At 52.1% G+C, this 18,265-nt stretch overlaps 5 protein-coding genes across 5 annotated transcripts, besides 8 other annotated features; all 5 read right to left on the bottom strand.

The window, feature by feature from the left end:
• Window positions 1-18,265: part of a sequence feature (sequence corresponds to BAC RPCI93-29O9) that runs on past both edges of the window.
• Window positions 168-1,346, bottom strand: Tb927.8.1520 (hypothetical protein, conserved; the record flags this gene model as incomplete). The annotated part of the gene is made up of 1 exon (XM_841893.1): window positions 168-1,346. The coding sequence occupies one exon, from the start codon at window positions 1,344-1,346 to the stop codon at window positions 168-170; it is 1,179 nt and encodes a 392-aa protein (XP_846986.1).
• On the bottom strand, window positions 2,525-5,558 carry Tb927.8.1510 (ATP-dependent DEAD/H RNA helicase, putative; the record flags this gene model as incomplete). The annotated part of the gene is made up of 2 exons (XM_841892.1): window positions 2,525-3,009; window positions 4,334-5,558. 2 exons carry the CDS (start codon window positions 5,556-5,558, stop codon window positions 2,525-2,527), a joined length of 1,710 nt encoding a protein of 569 aa, XP_846985.1.
• Window positions 3,931-3,956: a microsatellite.
• Window positions 4,155-4,206: a microsatellite.
• Window positions 5,936-5,969: a sequence feature (AT_rich).
• Window positions 6,318-6,350: a microsatellite.
• Window positions 7,224-9,029, bottom strand: Tb927.8.1500 (hypothetical protein, conserved; the record flags this gene model as incomplete). The annotated part of the gene is made up of 1 exon (XM_841891.1): window positions 7,224-9,029. One exon carries the CDS (start codon window positions 9,027-9,029, stop codon window positions 7,224-7,226), a length of 1,806 nt encoding a protein of 601 aa, XP_846984.1.
• Window positions 7,595-7,622: a microsatellite.
• Window positions 8,004-8,030: a microsatellite.
• Window positions 8,350-8,388: a microsatellite.
• Tb927.8.1490 (hypothetical protein, conserved) lies at window positions 9,881-10,192 on the bottom strand (the record flags this gene model as incomplete). The annotated part of the gene is made up of 1 exon (XM_841890.1): window positions 9,881-10,192. One exon carries the CDS (start codon window positions 10,190-10,192, stop codon window positions 9,881-9,883), a length of 312 nt encoding a protein of 103 aa, XP_846983.1.
• On the bottom strand, window positions 10,858-18,264 carry Tb927.8.1480 (hypothetical protein, conserved; the record flags this gene model as incomplete). The annotated part of the gene is made up of 1 exon (XM_841889.1): window positions 10,858-18,264. The coding sequence occupies one exon, from the start codon at window positions 18,262-18,264 to the stop codon at window positions 10,858-10,860; it is 7,407 nt and encodes a 2,468-aa protein (XP_846982.1).

Here is an 18,265-nt window from a genome sequence, read left to right as displayed (position 1 = left end):
AGGCCCATGTAGGCTCAGTAATGCGACAACGGGTAGAGGGGAGAAGTGGACACCCTCCTCATCTCCGTACTAGACGCCCAAAACAAGCCCGGAGGAAAAGATGTACCCCACGGCTACACCAACACTCATATATGTGTTCGGACATGACAAAAAAAAAAAACGACTCGCTACACCTCTCCATCATTGTTTGATGCTGTGCAATACCCCAACGTCCTCTCAAACCCATCCCCCTCGTTACAACCAAAAGCCAAGCGGACCACAGTGCATGCACCATGAACGACAGTAGCAATGGCATACGCCATCATAGTCACAAAGGCTGCACATAGGAGCAGAAAAAAAACGTGCCGTGGGTTCGCCTCATCCGATACGGCCCAAAGAATCGGGTGGCAAGTGGGCGGAATCACGTCGCACCTCGAGAGGTTTCGCAGCTCATTACCTTTGCGCCCCCACTGCCCCCTCACACGGTGGTAAGTGTACAGAAGTTCATAGTACCCATGCAACGGGTCAATAACAAAATGCTGTAGGAGGGCATTATTTGATGATACCAGTGGCCAGTCCGCGGTTGAGCGGTCATCGAGAGCCATCAACTCACTTGCGGAACGCAGAGCCAAACCCCACACCTTCCATTGCTGGTCCGGCACCTGCACAGCGGGAAAAGACAGACACGCATGAGGGAACAGCTCCGTCAATAACAAACGTGTCTCAGCATCAGAGGGGTGGACAAAAGACCTTAACGGATGAGACACGGTGCTTCGCGCGCAACGCTGATTCACCTCTAAAGCACTGAAGGGAATCCACCGTGCAGCCTCTACCATATGCGAGGCGAAACGCAGTGTTGGGGCAAGCTCACCAATGTGCAAGAATACGAAGCGGGACTGCACCATACCTCCCAACTGCAAGCGGCGGCTCCGGATCGGATAGTCACGGAGACGACCAAGAAGAAGAAACTCTGAGGAAGTCAGAGGAATTCCAAGCATTTCATTCACCCTTGCGCACAGTGCGCTGTAGTCGTCTGCGTCACCCCTGTCGCGACGTCCGCCCGGGTACGTAACACTCCCACTCCACCGGTCCTTAACTAAATCTAATCGCCTTACCAGCAGTACTTGTAATGTTGATGGGAGGTCCATACCTATACCAGCCGATAAATGTCGTTGGAACACCTGTTGCACTTCCTTTGCACCCGCAAGTAGGCGGCGTACGGCGTGCTGCTGCCGGTCATCTCCGAAGCGGAAGATGATGGCGACGGAAGATCGCGAATCCCCCGGCACGTAAACGTGGAGAGCGCGTTCCTGCAGCCGTCGGGAAACGTTCGAAAGGAACTTAAGATCCACAGCGGGGAGCGACATCACTTTCCCTCACCTACTCTTCCTCCCTTGTATCAGGTCCTTCCTACTGTCCCTTCTTCACGCGGTTCCACTCGGCCGCTCCCTTCAATATCCGATAACATCACGGCCCAAATGACGGTGAAGAAGTGAAACGGAAGATCGCACAGCCGCACAAAGAGATAAATGAAGGAGAGGGAAGGGAAAATAGATTGAAGATATTCACGGCACGCAAAAGAAATGGGGAATAAGAAATAACCCTCCCCCGCACCTTCACACAGTAGCGGCGTCACGCTTTACCATACTCCCCCAGCACCTACAAAGAGTTAACGAGTCAATGGGAAAAGAATAAATATATATTTAGTCAAAAAAAGCGGAGGGTTGTACGTGAACAAGGATTTGCATCAGCCAAAATTCAAGCTACTCTCTTCCGCTTACAAAATTGGTTGTCAACAGAATGAACGCAGAATGATTTTTAAAGAGCGCAAACACACACACGTTTTGCTTTCCCAACTTTGTTTTTCATCCCTTTCATCGCCTGTTTTGAGTGAGTGTGTGGAAGCAAAAAGACTGCGCCCTTCCCGCAGGTATGTGGAGTCTGCTAGATGCAGCGACGGCCGCCGACGAGAGTAAAATTGAAAACAAAAACGAGGTGAAGCCGAGTGGAATGGAACGGGGACAAACGCAAAACAAAAGGGCGCACAACTTTAATTTGGAAAAATAAATTAAAAGCATACGAAAAGTTGGGCAAGGGTTGGTAAGCTTCCAGACAACAAACCGCACCCAAAAAGGTAGCATAACTGAAGCTTCTGCCTAACCCACATCTTGCCTCTCCGCATCCTTACAGCCGAAAGGGACGGACATGCTAAGCGCGCAAACGCACTAACATAGGTAAATAGAGATATATGCATGCGTATCGTCCATACAATTATTACCTGTCATTTAATATCTCCCTTTCCCTTCTCTAACACGCCACACACGCGGCCAACCACTAACCTCGGCACCGCAACTACCTCAATTCATTGCCAACCTTGGCAATGCCTTTCGGTGCGAGCAAAAGCTAGTGTCAGAAACAGTGGTAGTGCCATTGGCATCAGGGAATAAGCAAAGGAGTTGATGTCCACTTCCCCTTTCACCGTCATCTCTCTTTCGGTACACTAAAAAAAAATCCTATAATGTCATCAAGACCCTAAAGAAAAAGTCTAATAAGAACCACCCGTCGGTTGCTGACGGTACGAGTTCTGAGGATCTGAGTGAAAGCCGCCGGACACCTCACGGGTCCGTTTATTACCTCCGCACACCGGATAGTAAGGCTGTTGACCAGGCGGTGGCGCTCCCCCTCTCCAATAGGCATCAGATGTATTGCCACCAACAGAAATACCCGATTGATGGTGGGATGGAGCGCCACGGTAATCCCTGCCGTATGTGGGCCCAGAGCCGTACTGCGCACCAGAGCGGCCGTAGCCGTAACCGCCACCGCCCCCACCGTACCCTCCGCGACGGCCCCCACGGAAGCCGCCACCGCCACTGCCACCGCCACCGCGGCCAGCAAGCGAGTGAAGCCCTGGTGGAATCTCCTGATTGGCGCGGCGAAGAATGTCGATCAAGTCACGAACAGTCTTGGACGGATCGGCACCGCTAACAAATGTGTAAGCATCACCACGCTGCCCGGCACGACCGGTACGCCCTTTTCATATGACAGTAAGGAAGTTGACATTGATGTGCGGCAGTTTGTCAAACATGTCGCCAATTGAAATGGTATCGTTGCGCACAACAACACCACATCACAATGAGAGCAACGGCAATGTCAAGGGGAAGTGAAATTAGAGAAAGGAGAAGAGAAAAGAAAGTTTTCAGCAAATGTACAGAAGTAACCAACTTCTAAAAGTTGTTGAAGAAGGGAGCATCGTGACAGCCGGCGACACCAGCGTACTACCTCACTTCGCTGCGCCGCGCAGGGGGAGACTCTGTATCCAACAAGCGGAAAGAGAGCGGAGTGCCATATGTGCTTGCGCATTAATGGTACATGTGAACTCTGGTTCTGTGGCCGACGCAAAACAAAAACGCATACACACACACACAGAGGGAAATGTGCCACAGGTACAGGCCCGAGCGACCCTCATCCTTGCAAACCTATGGGACACTTCCTTGCGTATAGCCACTTCAGAGAATTCATTCATTCAGATGTACCAAACACGCACACATGCACGAACAAAGGGATTGTTGCTACCGCACTACTTCAGGCACGGTACGTTCGCACGTATATTCCCACGTGGAAGCATCCCTACATACGTAAAGTGGGAGAAACTATCTCCACACACACACATGTATAACTGAAGTACCAAAACGATAGATGTGCAACAATTTACTCCCTAAGCGCCTGGCAACTACCACTAACCCATTGCGCGTGCACAACGCGCTGCACTGAAGCGAAAGTGAGTCGCCTGCCGTTAGCCGACTGCCACGGAGAGAGGAGGCGGGGAGGGGAAAGACACATACACAAACACAAACATAAAGGCACATCCTACACACGCGTCGAAACACACTACTTCTTTGGCTATCCCCGCGTCACACCCTATATACAGAGATAGGCAGCACACACATACGCATATACATATATATATATATATATATCAAAAAAATCAGTAGAAGCTTCCTATTGCGTTAACCTACCAGTATTTACGTCTAATTCCCCTAGTGCCTGCTGCACGTGTGCATGGAAGACATGAGAACCAAATCGGGGGTAAGAACAAAACGCACAACCGAAAACAGAGAAGAATACAGTGGCAGAAACCCATATATAGGTTTACACACCACTGTACATACGTGTAAGTGTATGTGTGTGTGTGTGTGTGTGTGTGTGTGTGTGTGTGTGTGTGTGTGTTTCTTCTGGCGTTGTGGAATGTGCCTATGTTTTGCGCCTATGCAGTGGAGAGGGGGTGAGAGAAGGGGAAGCAAAGCGAAGAGGGGAAAGCACGTAGTTGAACTCAACCGGATTGCAATTCACATACCAATACGATGCACGTAATCTTCTATGTTTGTGGGCATGTCGAAGTTAATCACCACATCGAGGTTCTTAATGTCAAGCCCGCGGGCGGCAACGTCCGTTGCTACCAGCACGGACCTTTCGTCGCGACGGAAGCGGTCAAGCACATAATCGCGCTGCGATTGTTCCTTATCACCATGGATGGCCATCACTGAGCCTCCAATGAGGCGCTGTAGCGAATGGTGCAGGGAATCAGCGGTACGCTTCGTCTTTACAAAGATGAGAACCCTCTGCTTGCCAACCTTTTGCAGAATCTCCTCCAGCCGCCGCTGTTTGTCGTAATCTTCCACCACACTCACGTGCTGAGTAACATCAGCGTTCGCAATTAGGTCCTCAGATCCAACATGAACACGGATGAAGTCACGTTGAAAACTAGCAGCGAGGTTCCTTATTTCTTGGGGCCACGTTGCCGAGAACATAAGCGTCTGCCGATCCTTGCGAATCTGCTGGCAAATCTTTCGAATTTGCACCTCGAACCCCATATCAAGCATACGGTCCGCTTCGTCAAGCACAAGGAACGTCACGCGCAGAAGATTGGCAGCGCGAATCTCCAGCAGGTCGATGAGGCGGCCGGGAGTTGCAATGCAGACATGTACCCCAGCTCGAAGGGCACGGATTTGCGGCCCCTTTGGTGTACCGCCATACAAACACGCCGTCGTGATGGTCGGCACACGTCGTAGCACCTTACGCGTCTCCTCTTCGATCTGCACCGCAAGTTCCCTCGTCGGCGCGAGCACCAAAGCAATGGGACCCTCACCCACGCGGATGGGCGGCTGCGCCATTATATGAAGGGCGGCAGGGACCATGAAACCCATGGTCTTGCCGGATCCGGTCTTCGCCACGCCGACAAGGTCGCGTGAGTTGAGAAGGATTGGCCAGGCGATAGACTGAATTGGGGTCGGGCTCTTGTAGCCGAGGTCTATGAATGCCTGATGAATGGTGTCCGGCGCAACGAGGTCAGAGAACTTGAGCATTGGCTGGGGCACGGAATCACCATAAATAGTAATGTGGTTGTCGCGCATGTATTGTGCCACCTCCTCGTCACTGCAACGCTCCTGGGGTTTGTAATAGTTCCACTGAGGAGCCACAACATTCACCTGGTCCCACTTTACATCCTGTAGGTTGGCACCGAGTGCACCCATCCGGTCGTTGCGGTATCCACCGCCTCCTCCTCTGTTCATCCCATACATTCTCTCTCTACTTCCAAGTACTCCCCAGCCTCCTTTTTGACCTTTTTTTCTCGGTTTCTGCTGGCTATCCTCCTAACTTCACGTCGCAGGTGTTGTCTTTATCGATGTCGGTGTAACGGATGGCCCTATCGTGTTTTACGTGTATGAGTGAACGCACGCGTGTGTATGTCGCCCTCTCCTGACAAGTTCTTAGTGGCGCCTCCTTTTTATTTCTGTTTACTTATATTAGTTTTACTCTCCTTAATCGCCTATTATATTCACCCTGCCCGTCTTTCGACCCTGTGCCTTTTAATTCCTCGTCCCCGAGGACTAGCTGAACCTGTTGTCACGTTTCCAAAGGAAAACAGTGCAAAGTTAAGCCACACCCACCTACTACCTATTATTTGTTATTTAAAATTAATTAATTATTTAGTTGCTTTTTCTTCTGCCAGTACGCGCCGATGTGGGCCTTCTGCTCCCCTGCTTCTAATACTTCAGCGGTTACCTGCGATGGATGGTACCACTTCAATTATATTGTAATAATGATGGCGAAAAAAAAACGCGTGAAGCTTGTCAACTGGGTTGGTCCCCCGTCACTCTCTAAAAGTTGTGGGTGTGGTAAGAGGAGAGGAAATGTCAAAGAGAAAAATACGGAAACGTAGGAATATAAAATGAGTGTTTTCGTCCACCAGACACGAGTGGTAGGTACGCCAATGTAAATTCCACAAACGAACACGCAGTCATTCAGGTAGTTCGCTGCCTTACTCCCTACAGCCGCTTACACACACACACACACACACACACACACACACAAAAAAAAACACGAGTACCTAAACGGGTCACCTCAGGTGCAATAATGTAAGAAGGAACGACCAACAATTATATGTATATGTATATATATACTCTCCTGCATTTTGTCACACATTTGGGTAACCTCGAGCATGGCTTTCGGAGGCAGTCAAACACATGAAAGAGCACAAAAGGGGGAAGCAGTGAGACTGATTCGTGGTGTTGGTATGACATTTTGTGGGGAAGAAGATGCTGAAAAGCCCAGATGCATTTGCATAGTACAGTAGTATTTACAACGAAGTCAGCGAAAACAGGAAAAAGAGAACTAGAGGCACCACTGCACAGTGACACCGCAATACGGACTCTCTAACGGAATGGAAATGCCAGAACAAAATTCGGTTCTAAATACTGGCCTTGACAATACTGCCTTCATTGCCCCTCCTCATTCCTTCTTCTCCGTCGCTCACCTCCCCCCTTCCCCCCTTCATACACCGGCCCCCTCCCGCCCCAATATATGGATACACGCATGCTCCACTCTCATAAAAGGAAAAAAAGTCAAAATGGGTGAATAAGAACCGCTTACACTGCCCAACGGACATTGTAGAAACGCAAACGGGAAAAAATGGGTGTGAAAGCGCTGACCACAAACAAGAACTTCCCTTCAGGAAGCACCACACTTCCTCTAGCAGATTAGTTAAGCATCAAGAAGGTCAAAGAAAAGCCTACGGTGACTCAAACAGCTCCCCATTATCATGAAACCTTTTTCATCTCCCATTACGTCTGTCTCTACTCGCCAACTTCTTTCCCCATTCACCTCTTCATCACACCCACTTCGATTCCGATGACATCATCTCACCCCTTCTTTCCTAACATTCCGTCGTTACGAGTCACTGGCACTCAGTCATCGCAGATTCCCTTGAGTAATTGATGCTCTGGCGGCAGCGAATCGATGCCACCGAAGAAGTTCACCCCGGAGGTTGTGGGGGAAAGAAAGCGAAATGCCTTCTCATCCATATCTGCGGCCAAACCCGGGGTCGCGGCCCCGCTACCCACCACAACACCCGGGAGGGACGGTGGTGAGGTTTTGCGTGACGTTGCGGCACCAAGCGGCGCCCATGCAGCGGACTGGGTCGTAAGGCCGAAGAGACCGCCAAACAAAGTGATATTCGGTAGCGGCAAATCTGTGCGGATTGGCTCGTAACGGCAGGCCGCAGGTTGCCTCGGCTGCTGAACCAACTGACTAATACCGACAATGGGTGGCGGGGGCCGTTGTTGTTGTTGCTGTTGTTGCTGCTGCCGGGTGGGTTGGACTGTAGTGGTGGGGGCGATGGTTGTCGTAGGGACGCATGGCTCCTTCGAACGCGTGGAGACCGGGGTGACGGGAGTTGTGGATCCGGTGGTGCCCTGAGGTCGGCGGGACGGAGCTCCCGCGGCAGCCACAGCAGCGGCCACGACGGCAGCGGCAGTAGTGGCACCAGCGCCGGCACTGCACACATTGACGTAACTAGCATTTCCACTATTGCCACTGCTATTGTTGGTATTGCTGAAACTGCCGGACCGCTGCGGGACGCTGACATTTTCATCCTGTGCCGCCTCCACCACTCGTGCCACCGTCCTGGCCCCGGGTACAGCACCCCCTGTCGCGGCGGCAACTGAGCCTGCCCTTGAGGCAGCAGAATTGTTATTGTTATTATTATTGTTATTGGTGGCATTAGTCACGACGGCTGCTGTTGTTGGGGGACTGTTGGAATTACCACTTATATTGTTTGGCGGCGTTTGCTCCACTGCAGTCACCGCAGCCGTTGTGCTTCTGGGTCCTGGTTTAGAGCCAAACATAGCAACGGCCGATTCCAGCATCTCCTGCCGTTTCTTATTGCTTTTCGGGTAGCTTCGAAGCGACTGTATGAAAACTGCCTGTAAGGTATGCTGATCTTCCCTGTCGACCAGCTGCCCACCGGAGCTGAGCGCAGCGTTCATGAGGTCCACCATGTCACTCTTTAGTTCATCTGCGATGTCTTCCTTCTTGTCATTGTTATTGTTGTTGCTGCTATTGTTGCCGTTGCTTCCAGTACCGGCCTTTTTTGCCGCCGCTCGCCCCTGATTGGAGCCGGCCGAATTGTTATTACCACTGTTGACGCTATTATTGTTAGCATTGCCACCGACGGTGTTACTGCTGCTGTTCAAAGGAGCAGGTATTGTGCCCCTCATCAGATAGTCATATGCACCTAGTATATACCCGTCAACAGGTTTCTTCATCGTCTTGAGAAGCTGCATGAACACCTTTGTATCACGAGCCCGTAGTGCCGCGTAAGCAAGCAGTTGGCCCACACGGGCACTGTAAGTGCTTGGTGGGTTGCGCAGCATCTGCAGTGCGCACTGCACTGTGTCCACGATGTGGTGGTTGTCTATGCTAAGTGCAAGGATCTCCTTATCATCACCTTCGTCAATCTTCAAGGCGATGGGGCGGCTCTCATTGAGAACTTGCGTCACGGCGTCGAACAGCGACTGGGGAGGGTGCTGGTAGTTCCAGCGGCAGCGCGAACCCTCACATGGCTTATCTCGTTTGAAGTTGATTTTCCCCTTTATGTAGCTGCAGCACCATTCATTCGGGTAGCCACACAGCGGACAACTTTTTCCTCCGATGCACTGACGGCGTAGCTGATGCTCGCAGGGGTGTCCAAAGGTAAATAACTGCATTGCCATTGCCCAGAAGATGCTGTATCCGCTGTAGTAGAAAAAAAAATGAGATTATTGCTGCACTCCTGCTTCCACCTACGTTTTGTCGTCCCCTCTCACACCCTACACAATGTATGTATACACTTCCTCTGCTCACACTAGTTTCTCTTTCTTCGGCCAAGAGATAAAAAGAAGAAACAGAACAACGTACTTAATATATTTTGCCGAATCACTCCTTTGGCCCTTGCTTCCTTTATTTTATCAATTTCTCTCCACCTTAACACTTCGTGCTCGAGTCGGCCTCCACACACAAACACGCACATCCAAACCACAGCATATATTGGCCACATAACCCTACTACAGAGAGATGCTTAAAGAAGTGTGCGGACGATCCTCTTCTCCCCCCCCCCACGCGCCCAAAAGAAGAAAATGCATCCGCCTACCATTTGCTGTGCCTGCTGGTGCTGACAACCCCCGTTGTGCGCACTTGCAAAAAAGTATATGTGTGAAAATGTGGACAAAGATGAATTCATCTCACCTTTCCCCCACTCGCTGTTGATGCCGCTTAAACTTGTACTACCAGACAATACACATATTCCAACTCATAGGGTGGGGCTGCTCGCTACTCATGGTCAACCTCACTCCCTTTGTCACACAGCCACTCCAATCCCCCACTGCGTTTGCGACGTCTCAGATGCAGTGAGGCACAACACACTAAAGCATGATAGGAACTACCCAGGCCGAATAGGACACGCACAACAGTCGATATTTGATAGTACAACACAAAAAGCGTGATCATATATGCAGAAGTTACGAAAAACTAAATAATCCACTACAACCTCATTTATCCTGGACACACAAAATACCTCTCGTGCTGCTCAGAAATCGTGGCAGCGTCCGTTACTCTCCCAATCGCCGTACCGCACCGGATCGAGTTGCACACTCCCCACCGGCACACCTGTCGCTTCATCCACAATATTCGTTGGCTGAGCGCCCGCGGCTTTGTTAAAGAGGGATTCTGCGCTGCCAGTGGAAGTGGTGAGTCGTTGAATTGTCTCCTCTGACAGAGGTTGTTGTTGTTCTGCCTTTCCAAGCGTAGCAAGACGGTGCTGAAGATACTGCTTATCGTGCACAGCTGACATGAAGATGCCGCCGTCAGCCCCAATGAGGCGTGAGAATGAACGACGCATCGCGGCTTTTGAATCGAACTAATAATGAGAAAAAGCAAAACTCAAGGAAACCTCACACCTGATCCTATTGTTCCACCCTCCTCCCTGTTTGGCTATGTCCTTTTTCCAATGCCTACCACGGTTGATGAACGCGCGCCCAGACGTAAATTGAGGCGACTGAATTCGTATTCGTACACGTGCTTTTGCGTGTTCTTACACCAATGTTCGGTTGGGTTGGCTTGCCTGGTGGTACTTTTTTTTGACAGTGAACATTTCAGGCAACGAGAATAATAAGGTGATAGTTGGTGGAAAAGAAGGAAAACACAGCGCTCCGAGCAACACACCTCACACTAAGGACATGTGGATCACAGGAAAGAATTTTAAAAAAAAATAGAATCATAGGCACGGAAACGTTCAAACAAGCAGCAGCAGTGGGTCTTCTCTGCGTCAATCCCACGAAAAGAAAAAAGAAGCACAAAATGGCAGCCTAATAGGGAAAGCACCAATAAAGGATGTCGCGTTCGCCTCGTGGAAGGCAAAATATATATCACCATCGAGGAAAGTCAGATAAAGCAACACAGGTATCGGCGAATGCGAAACGCAGAGGTTCGCGACAACCCACCGAACAGAAAATATGGGGGCAAAAGATCAGTGTCGAAAATTACCGCAAGTGCTTCCCTTCACGATCACGCCTTTCCGAACTTGATGGTACTAAATGGAAAACCAACCGCGAGTACTCTCCCGTCTCCGAGACCAGCGAGCATAACGGAAGGCGTGAACACGACACTGTGTACATCACAGCGAGGGGAAGTCGAAGGTATCAGTTGCAACCTGGATGCCTTGAGCAACAGACTCTCTTTCGATGCAAGCGCCTTCTCAGCCACACATTCTGAGGCCACATGTGAGGTAGACCCATTACAAGCCTGCACCGCGCCGCGAATGGAGTTGGAGTGGAGAAGCAGTACAGCACCGTCCACAAGACCCACAGCAACAATATCATCATGATAACTTGCGGCCACGCACGTTACAGTTACGTTAGGCGTCCGCACAAAAGTGTACAATCGGGAGCTCCACATGTCATACAGGGCAACGGCCCCATTAGTTGATATGCACATGATGCTATCCAAGCCTTTTATGTACACCGCGTGTTCAGGCACAACTGATAGCTCCTGCCATGCGAAAGTTCCGGGACGCAGGACAAGGTCTACCAGCAGCAAGAGTTCAGTCGTGTTACGCTCATAATTTCCAAACCGTGGAAACCCGAGCAAACCCTTCTTCGATTTAGGCTTTGCTGATGCTGGCTTAGGCTCACCCCTCAGGCCACACACACCTTCTTCCTCCTCTGGATTCCGCTGGCCAGTTGCAAGGCTATCATAGGAAAATCCAATAACCGCAATATGTGACTGCGACGCCCCGCAGAACATCACCGTTCGGATACCGCCGGTGGGCAGCACATGGTACACAAAGAGGGGTTGGACAGCGCGGTCCACGGGTTGCAGATCAAAACGCCAACCACGAACACTGCCGTCTTCCAACCCGGCCACAAAAGTGCAACCGTCAGTTGAGTATGCGACACCTGTCACCGCCCGACTGTCTCCACAATCAAAAGTTTTTACGCACTCCGCAGCGGTGAACGAGTAAAAGTCGATGCAACCATCCAAGTGCGGTGCGGAAAAAAAGGGCAGCCGCGGGTGTGCAGCAACGCGGCTGCCATCCAGGAGCGGAAGACTGGGTCGCCTTGAAAGTAGTTTGCGGTCACTCCCCGGAGTGCTATTTGGACTAGCGGCCGGTTTCGTGAGGGATCGTATCGGAGATCCAAACAAAACTCCTTCCCTCGAAGATCCCCCCGGACTCAAACCCGTCACACCTCCCTCACGTGTCGGGTGAAAGGATGGGCCGCCATTATCAGCCCGTGGTCGCACCACAGGAGAAGTGTCATTGGGTCTTGAAAGCATACCACAATAGCCACCTCGTACAGAGACGTCTGCTGCCGTTGCCCAAACAATCACATCGTGGGAGGATCGATCATAATCCACACTTGTGACAGCACGGCCACACTGCTGGAGCACGAGGCTCTCGTCACGTCTAAGCACTGACGGACCCTCACGCAAGGGTGAAAGAAACTGCTCACGGTAGTTGTGACGCGTTAAATGGCGCTGTAACCATGTGGCTTCAACAAACCGCAGCGCCTCCTTCGTGCCTTGAACTAAGCGACCGTGCAGCAAATTTTCCACGGTGCGCGGAGCTACGGTATTGCTCAAAAGGGTAAGCGCAGACTCCGTCATACCCGACAGACTCGTATTGCACGTTGTAGTCTGACAAAAAACCTCGGAGTGGGAAACGCATAACTTCAACAAATCTACGTAGCGTTGCTGCTGACCACACGACTCACACACACCATTATCGCCCAGCAAACTGGTGGCAGTGGGCAAACTGTGCCCTAATACCCCGGCTATCTGGAGGAGCTGTTGCTCTACCTCAATGAAAACACCGTTAGGGTCCGCTGGCAAAGGGTCACGCAGCTGCAGGACGGAAACGACATCACCCACAAATTGCACAGCTGCAGCATTGAAGTCTAGCGTTACGCGACAGAGCATATAGCTCACGAGCCATTGCTGCAACGCTACTTGGGTTGATTGTGAATCTTGTGATGCTGAACGCAGACCGGATGCCTCCAGGAGCAACTCTTTAAGCGCGGATAAATGTAAGCGCGCAGTGCACCAAACCAGCAGCATCGCACGCAACTTGTCATTTCGTAGCCTCCCACTATTATCGTTAGGTCTAACGCCGCTGCCGGCGCTGCCGCTCCCCTCAAACGGGTTATATAGAGCAAAATTAAGCGACTCGGAACCATCTACCCCATGCATGTCACTGCCCATAGATGTTTCCCTCTTTTCTTCCTCCTGCGCCCACTCTGCCGTCTGCGACCTCAGATTCTCCAGAACGTGGCATACCGTGCGCACATACACAGCAATAGTATTCACTGTTACCGTTTGCGCACCCTCCACCAATAGGATGTCATCTATCATCGGAAGACCGAGAAGCGCAGTTGCCAGTGCACAGTCTTTATTATAGGTGGCGACAGACATCAATGACACGCGCAACGCGATGATAACGGTACACAGCCCCATCCCATTGCCTTCCCCCTCCGCATAACGAGGGGATTCAGAAAGACGGTCAACACAACTTTTACCCCACTGTCCCTGCGGTAGGCATTCCAGCATCTGTTGTAAGCAGGAAAACGCACCGGCAGCCGGGTCTCGTCCACCGACGGCAACCAGCAGGCGCGCCGCACACGATAGAATGTCACATACTGCAGTGTTCTGGTGCTTCTGCACCTGTTGCTGCGGCTGAGTACTCACCGAATTCTGAAGTTCCTCCCTAATGAAATCCAGTTCTCGCAACAATGAGTAGACAATGGCGGGATCAATGCGGTAAATCTCCCCCGCACCCGCCCTCACCGTTGGAACTGACACTGCTTCAGACATAGGGGAGGCGACGGCTACTTCAGGTGACTGCGATGACGCCGCCATCTCTCCCCGCTCCCCGTCGTCACCGTCCATATCGAATGCGTTGAACGCTAGCGTACCTGAATTGAAATCAGCAACAATCCCTGAGGTGGCCACCCTATTGGCAGCCGATCCGTTCCCCTGTGCTGTTGGGTCATCCCCGGCGTCTTCTTTCGACAACCCCAGTAACCACGATAATGCTTCCTGGCAAAACAGTGATGTAGGCAACCTCATCCCAGCAGCATGCGACAGTCGCACGGTGTGCATCAACAATCGGAGCATTTCCCGCTGTGCAGGCCCTCTTTCTGCGCCGGTACGCCGCCTGGCAAACTTGAGCAGTGCGAGTCGGTCGGCGCCCTCCAAGACGTGGAGCGGTGCTTGCACTGTGAGCAACGACAGTGCTTCGTGCTTCCGGCCGCCTCGCCAGAGAAGGCACGCCTCCTCTGACTTACTCATTGCTCCACAAGAAGTCTCCTCAAGCCTGCGCTGCTCGATGAACCAAGACAAATCATCGGGATTATCATCAGTCGCGATACGTATAAGAAAGAGGGCAAGAGAGACGTTGCCTTCGCGCTGCAACAAGACCTGGGCTGCATTTCGCGGTTCGGCGGCCAGCACGAAAAAGGCAGCACCGTACTCAATCAAATTCTTGCTGACGGCAGCAAATGCGTTGGCCGACGCAGCAGAGCGATTTTTCGCCTCGTTAAAGTCACGAGAGAAAAACATCTCTAATTTGGTGTTCCCGCAAGTTCTGCAGAGCGCAGAGATGACGCCGGGTTTCCGCGCAAGGCAATACATAAGTGCACATTCCCGCACGTCACGACTTCGCTGGTACTGCTCTCGGGCCACGCGTTCTGCAATTGCGCGGAGACGATGAACTGAATCCAACCAAAATGGCACCCCAGAAACCTCCACGTTTGCCCATGACAAAACGTTTCCATCTGTGGCTGACAGAACATCCAGCAGCTGAGGTTGGCAGTCGGAGAGAGCTGCCCACAAAAAACTGGTGTGGTTCGCGGGAAGACTTTCAGCGGACGCTACAGCAGCACGCCTCCGTTGTTGAAGCTGGAGGAACTTATGCGAAAAGAGACAACGAGAGGCCCCTGCGTCGTTAGCAACGCCAGACACCCTAACCGCCCGCAGACTCTCCACAGTGCAAAGAAGTGTCAACTGCTCCTGGCTGCTGAGACCTCTCAGTTTCGCATGCATGACAACCTCCGTCATTTGATCAAGGAGCTCCAGCGGAATATCCAGCCCGAATGCTGCAGCATAATCACACAAATTTTCCTCCTCGCCTCCCTCCAGCTGGTGGGTCCTCACCGCCACCCCAGCGATCTCTTCGGTGGCAGCAGGCACGGGCCAAGCGTCGAGTGGTCCTTTTGTGGAATTTTGGCATAGTACTTCCGCCACCCGCCGTGGTCCGCTGTCGTCCACGCTCTGCGAAGCCACCGATGCTTCAGCTGCACTCTCCAATATACCCTCGAGTGCAGCCCGCGCCACTCGAGGCCGGTGCATGGCTAACAGTAGTGTTATTACCGTAGGATGATACAATTCCACCTTAGCACACCGGGTGCTAGTGCGACCCACCTCGGTATATGGGCAGCTACCACCTTCTTCTACGATGATCTCCCCCTTCAAAGCGGACCGCAAGTCCTTTTTAGGGCTCGTTTCACACACTTTGATCAATCCCTCCTCGGATGAAACATACACAAAGTGCGTACAGGAAGCACCCTCGTAGCAATGACAATTCATTCCGGAACTTTTTGTATACAGCGGGGCCATCGTGGTAATGGCCTCTTGTGACTCAGAACCTCCGCGAACACAATACTCCCTCCAGCAGTGTCCGCTTCCAACGCCATTGGTGGTAACACGCATCCAGCGCACGATGGATTTCGAGTCCCGCCGTAGTACAAAAAGACCACCGGTATCACACATGAAAAAAGTCGCCACGTTATGTATTACCAACTCCTGCTCGAACACCGGTTGCGTTGCCACGTCGCGGAGAGCATCCAATACATAAACCATCAATACAGTCTTAATCTCCTCATCACGTGTCGCACCCATCACACACACAACAATTACGTTGTTCACAAGCTTTACACAGTCAACTCGAACGGGGTTGTAGGGTTGTGCCATACTTTCGAATGGACGGAACTTCAGTGGGGTTTCGTGCGGCAGCAGCCGAGACTGCACAACAAGGGACTGTGCGCTCGTAGACCAGCTCACACACGCCAGTCCGTCTCGGCTGGGTCGCCGTTCACGGAGGAGCTCAGCAGGAAGAGGGGCGTCCAAGCACTGCACTAGCGCGGTGGAGGGTGGAAGCACGCCGTGAGCAATCAAACTGTCCCACTCACCCACAACACTCGCAAGAGGTGTGGCGGGAATGTACCACCATTGGTGATGATGTGGCTTGTCGGTGTCTTTCACAGACATTTCGACACAGCAACGAATACCCCCAGTGGTTAGCCTCAGCGCGCCTACCTTCAAAGCCGACGGGAGCAGCGACGGTGTCACAGAATTGAATCGCCCATTCTTTGAACGATCTCCAGAACCATCACAGCTACGCCCTTCGTCAAGGATGGTCTTGTCCGAGAAAGCGGCGGGGGTAGGGGAGCCGTACTTTGCAGTGAGCTGCCTCAGAAGCTTCCTCGCGTCACCGCCACAAGCTTTCAAAAGCACCGGAAGCATGTGCAACTTTTCAGGGCACTTGGCTTGCATGAAAGACCGCAACGCTTCACTTTCTTCCACACAAGTGTTCCCCTTCATTTCGTTACCAGCGTCATCGTCCCCACACACAGAGGAACCACAAACTAACTTTTGGAGATGCTCCAGAGCAAGTGGTCCAACAACGGATACTGAAGCCTCGGTTAAACCACCAGAGAACAAAGTACGACGAACCACGAACAGCCGGTCCTGCGTGAGGCCCAACACAATCTGTTGCGGACCAGAAACACCATCAACAACAGCCGTAGCGAGAAGTGGCGGGTGCGCATCCACGCCGAGCGTCAAAAACGCTTCCACACGCACTGTCGCAGCTGCAAGATCCACCACGACCCTCGCGACCATACCATTTCGGAACCGCAACACAAGACGGTATCGCTGTGCCTCCAATAGCGCCGCTACAGCCGGAGTTAAGGGGCCAAACGCTACAGCCCGGGGCCTCCACGCGGGCAACACATCCACGGTAGTTATATCACCGTAGTGTTTTTGGATTGGGCCTAGTAGCTGCGGCACCAAGCATTCAGTGGAAGAGCAACGCACAAGACAGTTGCCTTGGTGGGGGTCGTAGCAGTAGCTAGAGCGAAAGACAGATCCATCCTTTTCAACGCAGAGAAGCTCCAACTTGTCACTCCCCTGTACCTCGCTGTGAGAACAAATGTAATTGGGTACAATGTGAACTGAAAGAGGGGTGCCTGATATGGAGCTGTGCGGCACCTTCCCAGCGGGCACAAGCGTCAACATGACTTCGTGAACAGTTGAAGAATTCACCCCAACCATACCACTTCCATGCTGTGTCTCCAACCCCGCTCGCACGTGCGCCCCTTCATGTACTGGGCACAGCTGCGCGATGAAAAATACGATGAAGGGTTGTCCTCTATCCGACTCATGACACGTGACACACAAAAGAGAGTACCCTGAGACACGATGCCACTCCAGAGATGTAATCTTGTAGTTGCACAACCTCGTAGATGCACCCCGCCACACATATGCACTGCCCTCTGCTGTTTCGAGGAGTGAAGGGGTGGGGGTCCGATAAGAGAGCGACCTGAAGGAATCGACACAAGCCTCTCGGGGAGCGTGAAGTACCGGAGGAAAAGAAACGGTGCTTTGCTCCGTCCTCTGTTCCTGATCGCTTAACCTCGGCTGCAGAGGAAATACCTCCACCAGAGAGGATCGCTGGGAAACGGACAGATACATACTCACGCGGCATACTGCCAGTTTGCTATAGGATCCACGCACACGCCACCGCATTACTCCCCTACTCCTTTCCTCCTCATTCCGGTCCCTCCGCTCGTGCCACTGCCGCCCTCTCCAACTAAGCTCGATGAGTTCAACTGCATCACTGTAAGCAATCACAAGAACGGTGGACGTCACGAACTCGGCATCGAGTGCCTTCCGTGCACACTCTTCTTTCTGTGTATGAGACCACTCAGAGAGGCAAACCGGCATCTGGGCCTCGTTAGGGGAACTATGGACCGTAGCACGGGAACATCCCGGTATGCCTCCACACACACACAAACTATGATACGTCATCTGCATGCGTGGCCCCGTAACATCAACAACGTACACACCACTCATGGATATGACGATAACACGAATGTCATCATCCCTTTCGCTGCAGCAGATGCGGCACGCCAAAGGGGTTGGAGGTGGCTCGGGCAAGTCCGAATGGGCCTCAGCTTCAAACCCAGCGCCATCACCATCGCACGGCGCAGAGAGTGGCCCACTTGCGCATAGCGTCCCACCGCGTAGCACTAAGAAATTGTGATCGGTAACCAATGCTGTCCACAGTTCCCCACGGGAACTAAACGCGTGTGCCGCATGATGACATCTCTGTGGGAAAAGAATACCACTAAGTGACATG

Source organism: Trypanosoma brucei, chromosome 8 (assembly GCF_000002445.2).
Source record: "Trypanosoma brucei brucei TREU927 chromosome 8, complete sequence".
Lineage (NCBI taxonomy): Eukaryota > Euglenozoa > Kinetoplastea > Trypanosomatida > Trypanosomatidae > Trypanosoma > Trypanosoma brucei.
This window is presented reverse-complemented; position numbering and strand designations above follow the sequence as displayed.